The sequence below is a fragment of the Etheostoma spectabile genome, chromosome 16 (assembly GCF_008692095.1).
Source record: "Etheostoma spectabile isolate EspeVRDwgs_2016 chromosome 16, UIUC_Espe_1.0, whole genome shotgun sequence".
NCBI classification, from domain to species: Eukaryota; Metazoa; Chordata; class Actinopteri; order Perciformes; family Percidae; genus Etheostoma; species Etheostoma spectabile.
Genome location: NC_045748.1, coordinates 18,887,801 through 18,895,206, shown reverse-complemented (window position 1 = coordinate 18,895,206; position 7,406 = coordinate 18,887,801). Strand labels below are relative to the sequence as shown.

General features: G+C 40.4%; 1 protein-coding gene across 3 annotated transcripts in view; it reads right to left on the bottom strand.

Moving 5' to 3' along the window:
- ric1 (RIC1 homolog, RAB6A GEF complex partner 1) overlaps positions 1-6,887 on the bottom strand; it is a 49,069-nt gene extending 42,182 nt beyond the window's left edge. For all 3 annotated transcript variants that reach the window (XM_032540103.1, XM_032540102.1, XM_032540105.1), the window contains exons 1-2: positions 6,234-6,887; positions 1,574-1,681 (exon numbers count right to left, since the gene is read on the bottom strand). In XM_032540103.1, coding sequence (XP_032395994.1) covers positions 1,574-1,681; positions 6,234-6,374 — 249 coding nt within the window. In that variant the 5' untranslated portion in view covers positions 6,375-6,887. The remainder of the gene's footprint in view (positions 1-1,573; positions 1,682-6,233) is intronic.
- Positions 6,888-7,406: the final 519 nt, after the last annotated feature.

Genomic DNA, 7,406 nt, shown 5'->3' with positions numbered 1-7,406 from the left:
GGGGGATCGGGAGAGGTTAAAACAGGCTGTGTATCCTCCCCTCATCAGTTTTAGCATTCAGGTAAATTTGGATTGATTCGCAAAACAAATGAGGCCCTTTCCATCCCCTAAAAGAGCTAAGGTAGATACATCCTTTCAGAATGCTGTAATCTGTTTCCCATTTAGAGCTCGCCCACAAGTCTGATCTGTTAAGAAGGAGGTCAGAGTTCAATGGCAAAGGTTGATGCCCACCTTAAAACCAATTTAGTGACCAAAAGATGTTCTCTAAAGCCGATTTTTAAACATTTGTGATTTGATAAACCACTGAACCGCCTGTTTCATAGAGAACTACTGTTTCCCTTTGAGTTGATTGACTCATAGTCAGAAAGTACCGTGAACAGCACAGGACAAAGTATGACAAGACTAAACAGAGAGCAAAGTGTAACTGAAGCATCCGAATATTATCTCAAAACGTCAGGCCAGTTTGTTCAGTGACCTTTATTGATTTATCTACTACAGACATCTTACTGCCATTAGGCATTAGGATAGTACTGTTAAACCCTTTACTTTTACTTTAATCCATAACGAGTTCCCTCTATCATTCCTTATCCCTATGGCAGAAAGTTGACCTCCCCCAAATTAAGTTCATCTCAACTAACTTGTCTGTCACAGTTCTACACTAGGTCCTTCTGGTTCTTCTAAGATGTTGTTCTTATGCCTTAAATTTCTTATGAGCTTAAAATTGGCCACTCTACTCCAGCAGCATTAAGCCTGGAGCTAGTCGCGGACCTCTGCAAGATGCACACCTGAAGGGACTGCTATGCATGTTAAAGCATGTCTAGTTTCAGGAATCATGCATGAACATATACATTCCTTTTCTCCCTTGAACGTAAAGTTATAACATGATGTAGATAGCTCAAGGGACGTGTTTCAGTTTGCTCTTATTGCAACGAGAATACCTTCCTTGTATCTAGAGATCAACATAATAGAAAAAAATAGGACAAACTCTACTGTTTAAAGACACGCATTCATTTTTTTCTTTCAAGCATTAGTCATGCCCATTCTACTGTGATGCACTGCAGTTACAGGGGAGTTGCTTTGATTTTTTACTGTAACAGAAGGATCCTGGTCAAATTCAATTGTCAGCGAACTACTACTGAAGCATTTTCTACCCACTGACAGAAACTCTACATGCAACAAATCAGTGGTTAGAAAGTGATAAGAGAGGAAATAACAGTTGCAAAAAGTAAAATGGAAACCAAACAAGTAAGACAGAGGAGAAAAAGAGTGTGGAAGAGAATAAGAAATGATTACAGGTGACAGTTGACCACATGTGGCCCAACCGCACATTAGTATTACAATGACATAAAACATAGCCAAAGGATAGTGTTGTTGACTTTTCATTGCTTAATCATGACATAATGTTGAACTGCTATTGTTATGCACCATTTGAGGAGGATGGATATTGCCAGTATATGTATCAACACTTCATGTGGACTGAACAAGGACAACAATGTCCCACATTAATGTATACTAGTGTTTTGTAGTAAAAAACATGGGGAAAAGGGTGATATTGGTGGAGTGCTGTACTCACCGCCACAGCTATCATGGAGTTGTCTGGTTTCCATTCTGCTTTCTGGTAGAAGCCAAACTGGGCAGCCGCCTTTGCAGACTCAATATAGCTGACTATCAAAACACTGGGCTGTGGGTGGGGAAAGGGGATATGGGAAAGAAAATGAGCACTTTAAACATACTGCACGAAAAAGACTGCCACATATGATAACACAATAACAACATCATCCACAACAGAACACATACCGTTACTGCCAAAAATTTCAAAAAATCAACATAAAACGTCTGGCCATTTTATCTGCAAATAACCTATATAAAGTAACATTTAAATATGTTTGGGGTCTGAATGTAAGTGTTGTTTATGACACAGGCTTAATATTAGTCTTTAGGCTCTTTCTTAAAATTTAATTTAATTGAAACAAAGAAAATACAAATCAATACATTTTGGAGTGGTTTAATATTGAGACTGCAGGAGCAATCTAAAATAACCACATAAAAACTCTGGACACAGCAACACATCACCATGGATGAACAAATAATCAATTCAGATGTAACATATTCTAAACAATTAGAAAGTATGACAACATGTTTTAATGCTCACTAAAACTGATATCTGCATTTGTCCACCATGATCCCATTCCTGAAATGGAAGGTTATTTGTTGACACTTATTTAAATTGCCTCAAATGTTGGTTCTTTGGCGAAGAAGCAATACAGATGAAAGTCTCCCCCGATGAATGGGATGACGGTGATACCTGACTGATGCTAAACTGCTAACTGTTAACGTGAGGTTCATTTATATAGAAAAATATCACTCAGCCCAGCAAACAAAAGCATGTTCAGGCGAGGCTACTGTTTCTACCATGCCAAACAGACAGAAAGATGAACAGGCGTACACAGACAGACATTGCCTGAGGAAGTTGCCCTTAATTTGCCTCTACCCCTAAATCACTTCAGCAGCTATTTATCTAGTTCATTCAAATCCCCAAATACAACACCACAAACAATGAGCATGGGGTTTTTATCTGCAGTCAAATAAGAATCATTGAGTGACTTAGTATTTGTAATTGTGTAACTGTATAACAGATGTTAAAGAGGATCTCTGGTAACAAAGTTAGTTTCTGAACAACAGAAACCTCAACAACTGGCAAAGCCCTATTCTTGAATAATTGGCATTATTCAACAACCAGTGGAAAAAACCCCTGCAGATAATCTATGGTTTATTATTGAAGAATTTTTTTAGACATGTTACAGTCGTTGACTCAACGGGGAAAAGAGATCAGTAAACTGAATGGCTTTGGTCAGGTAACAAAAGCAGGGACAGAGCTTGTGTAACTCTAGCTATGGAACATTAGACCTCGTACCCAGTAACCGTAATGAGAGAGCAGGTTTTAAGGATGTCGACCCGATAACGTCCCCTTCGTAGCATGAAATCTTAATAATGTAAAAGATACCTGCACTGGTGAAGCTTCCTCGTGGGAAACAGAAATAGAAACCTCTCTCCTCATTGCTAATTGCAATAATATCAGATCACAATCAGAACAAACTCATTAGGTGTTCTGTAAGTTCTAGTTAAAAAGGAAAGATTGCTGGGAGCCTGGGTAGCTCAGCTGGTAGAGCAGGCACCCATATTAAGAGGCTCACTTATCATCATTTTTACAATTGACCTTTTCAAATTCAAACCAATACTTGTTGACTACTATTAAGTGTGTTTGGATTGGATACATCAAACTAGATCTGCATTAAATATAAAGGGCAAAAGAAATAATCAGGAAATACTCTTGCTCATTAGTGTTAATGTCAAATAATCCATCAATAACTTGGTTGTTGCACCTTTCAAGATATTGTTCAGGTTATGAAAAGTCACTCACTGCATCACCCAAACCCTGCAGGCAGACAGGTGTGTTGCCCACTAACACGCAGGTAGACATGCCAACAGAAAAAACTGAAGGACCTGAGTTTGCATGACAACATCCCAAATAGACAACCAGTGGCCTATACTTAATTTCAACTGAGCTAAAACTGAAAGGGTCTTGGAGGGTAGTAGTGGCTCAACCGTATGTATTACACAATCATTGCTAATTCCCCATGGTCCACCTCAACTACATGCAGTCAGTTGGTGTAACTGTAGTAATCCCATGGGAGAGGAGCATAAATAATTACATACACACAACTACATGCAACCACGCACGCACAATTGCTAATTTTTGCAGGCACCCAGAGCCAACTAGGGTGCTGCTACTGCATAACAGTGTGCCGCCATCAACAATCTCCACCTCTCTATTCCTAGACATGAGCCTGAGCTCCCACAGAGCTGTGGCAGGGCGGCAGAACACAACAACTACAAGGCTAAGCTACTATGCTACACGGATTAAGTGATAACGCCTCAACTTAACTAGTTGGTCTCAGGCTGCGTGGTCGAGGATTGATGGGATTAAAGAGAATAGACCTGGTGGCAAAATGATGGCTGAAAACAACAGGGGCAAGCAAGCTTGGAGGGGAAATGGCCGTTTGACAATCAGCTTGATTCCCCAAATCAGTTGAGCAACATGCTAAAGTGTTCGTAAAAAGAAATATGTAGCAAAATATCTATATTTATCGCTGCTATGATATGAAGCATGACAGGCAGAAATGTAATTCTCCTGACTTTTGGAATACCTTTACACGTTAAAAAAACATGTTTTATATGGATGGTATATCACGATTACAATGCTTACACCATATCTAATTAAATGTCACAATATTGTTATTGTATTGAAATAGGGTCAAGCGTGTCATGTATGTTTGCTTTAAGAAATGTTTTTAGAAAAATGGAAAATATATTACTCAAGAAAATTGTGTAAGCAAGCAAAACCCTCCACTACATCCCTATTGTAGATGTGGGCTAGATACAGATGTGAAAGGTGCATGTCAAGAGGAAGAAGTTGCTCCAATCAACATTCCTGACACAATCCATTTCCAGGACGCCTCATTGATACTCAAGGGGTCAGGCAGGCAAAGTTCTTAAGAAAGACGGGAAGGAAAACATGGTTACATCCTGTGTTGGCCACCGGAAATACGGTGACCCTGATTCATTGTTGCCACACCTCAATAATATACAAGCTGTGTGGAACGCAGACTGCTATGAACAATGTGCTCAACTGCATGTTATCAAATCAAATGGCCCCTATTCATATCAACATAGCAGAATCTGGTGTATTCGAAAAAATGAGGAAGGGAGTGTAGTGTAAGTTCACAGGGCTCACGGTACAGGGACTTTTCTAGGGACTACATCAGATGCTGGTGCTGGCACTGGAAACAGTGTTGACTGGGAAATCACCAACAATTTCATGAGCCATTCTGCCTTCTAGGTAGAGGAGTTTCCTGGTAACAAATGAAAATCCTTTGCAATAAGTTTAAAATATCTTATGAGCAAATTAATAAATGTAGACAATGGTAAAAATAGGATGTTGTCAGTGGAAGCTGCCACTGTCCCACACATCTCCTCAATGTCAGACTTAAATATCACCTCACTGCTCACACAGCGATTCTGTTCTGCTAGCATGGATCACAGGTTTATTAGCAATGGGACCTAACATCACAGGTCCCTTGGCTCTAGACCAGCACCTTCCAGGGCCATATTGAGAACAATATATAGTAAATATATCAATATATAGTATATATAGTTTTGTTAGAGAGGAATGTGTTGCTTTCTGCATAAAAATCTCTGCGAAGTCGTATCATTCATGACACTTACATTCCAAGCTATCCTCTTTTTAAAAAGACAAAATACATAGAAAAAGAGAGCAGGTCCACAGATTGGGGACATTTAGAGAAAATAAAATCCACGCAAGATGTTGAAAAAGCTGCTTTGCTTTCAAGTTAGTATGACATTTTGTTTCTGTGTTGTCCTAGTGAAAAGAAATGGATCAAATGTTGTGCTGACATTTACATTAAACTTTGGCAGGCTAAAAGATCTTGAATCAGTGTTGAGCCGCTGCCTGACAGAACATCCAGTACCACATGTGGTCAGTGAGTATTTGTTTTGAACACGATTGAAAATCTCAGGCTGAAAATAACTTAAAACTTTGAACTTGAAGATTGCCTTTTGAGGCAGAGTGGTGAGAACAGAAATTGTCACTAAAAGTACTGAATGTAGCCAAGAAACTCAACCAGTTAACACTTTCCTCTCTGACTAACATTAAGCCGTCATCAGGTGAGAGGATGAAAAGCCACCGAACCTTTGTCACGAATGAGGGAGTAACGTTAAATGGGAGGAAGGACGCACATTCAGATACAACTATGCTTTTTGTTGCACACGTATACGGATATACTCAAACTGTTATGATGCGTAACAATGTCACCTGTCAGCTATGTCATAGGTGTGTAGGTGACCCCGTTTGCCAACACAAGCAAGTTAATACCTCCAGCTCGCTCATTATCACTAATGAAATCCTTGTTGATCTCGATGTTTATAACATTATATAACATTATAACGTTTTATAAACATGAAGGACAGACAGCTAGATTGTTACGCAGTAGTTCAAACTTTACAAATAAAATCATGGTGGTTGTAGCTGGAGAAGCAAGGATAATCGCGTATGTACTGCTCAAGTTAGCTAAAATGAAAGTAGCATTCAAAGCATTGTTTTTGTCGGGGCAGCTGATTCGTGAGCATGACTGAACAGATGCTTCTTCACTTACCCGACTAAACCAAATGCTGAGCTGTGTCTCTGACAGCACGGCAAAGTAAAACCTCTGGGAGCTGGGATGGATGTGGAAGGGCTCCTCTTCACTCCTCAGCGGACAAAGCAGCCTCCGGGGCCAGCCGGTTAGAAAATACATGACGGCAAACACACTCCGCCTCGACACTCTAAACAGTGTCGCAATGCCAGGTCGTCGGTGCCCCGTATTCCCCCTGAAGTGTTTAATCCAAGAGAGTCATGGACGCTGTTTCCGTAAACATGAAAACTTAAAAAAAGAAGGTGCATGCAGTCCAGCGTTCGCCCTGGTCAGGTTATAAATCCATGAATGCCGTACGGAGAGCTTCCAGCAGCCAATGGAGCTACACAGCTAGCTAGCCCACTGTTAGCATTCGCTTTCCAACTTGAAGCTAGTGAGCTATCCGAGGCAACGACAGCCTAACCGAAAACATAAGCAACCAGGCCCGCACCGACAGCACGCAGCTCAAAACAGCTTGCTGCTGCACACAAATGGGTCAAGTCACTTTCGCTCCCGCTGCCGTGTCAATGTTTACGGTATCTGGACCAGCGGTATTTAATAACGGTGAAGCGTCCAGTTTTCACTCCTCTGTGCCTCACCGTCGCCATCTTTACAAGAGTCTGTGTGACTCTAAGTTGATTGGCCACGACGGAGACGTTTGTGTCTGTTGACATCTGACGTCAGCACTCCGTTATCTGAAACCATGGTAGGCCACGTGGATCAACACTGACATCTGGTGGTGGAAAAACACACCGTCTTTAATTGAATATCTGCAGAAATCATGCAGGGAAGATATCCGCTGTCTACAGTATATTTGTGTCTCTCACCTTTAATCAATTTAAAACATGATTAAAAGGGTGTGACAAATCGTCATGTTCTGGCTAAACGGCTGGAATGATCCAACATCAACAGCAGGTCCAACATCGGAGAATTGAGCAGACATGAACTTGGTGATGTTTTCCTGTTTTCTCTGGAAAAAAACTTGTGGGAACACAGGCAGTAGGTGGTTTTTAACCATTGCTCCCATCCACGTCACGAAATAAAAGGAGTTAAAGACCTAAATTAACGAGCTTATAGCACTGATTCTAATGGGTTAAATACAGAGATTGAATTGAAGTTGTACGATATATATATATATATATATATATATATATA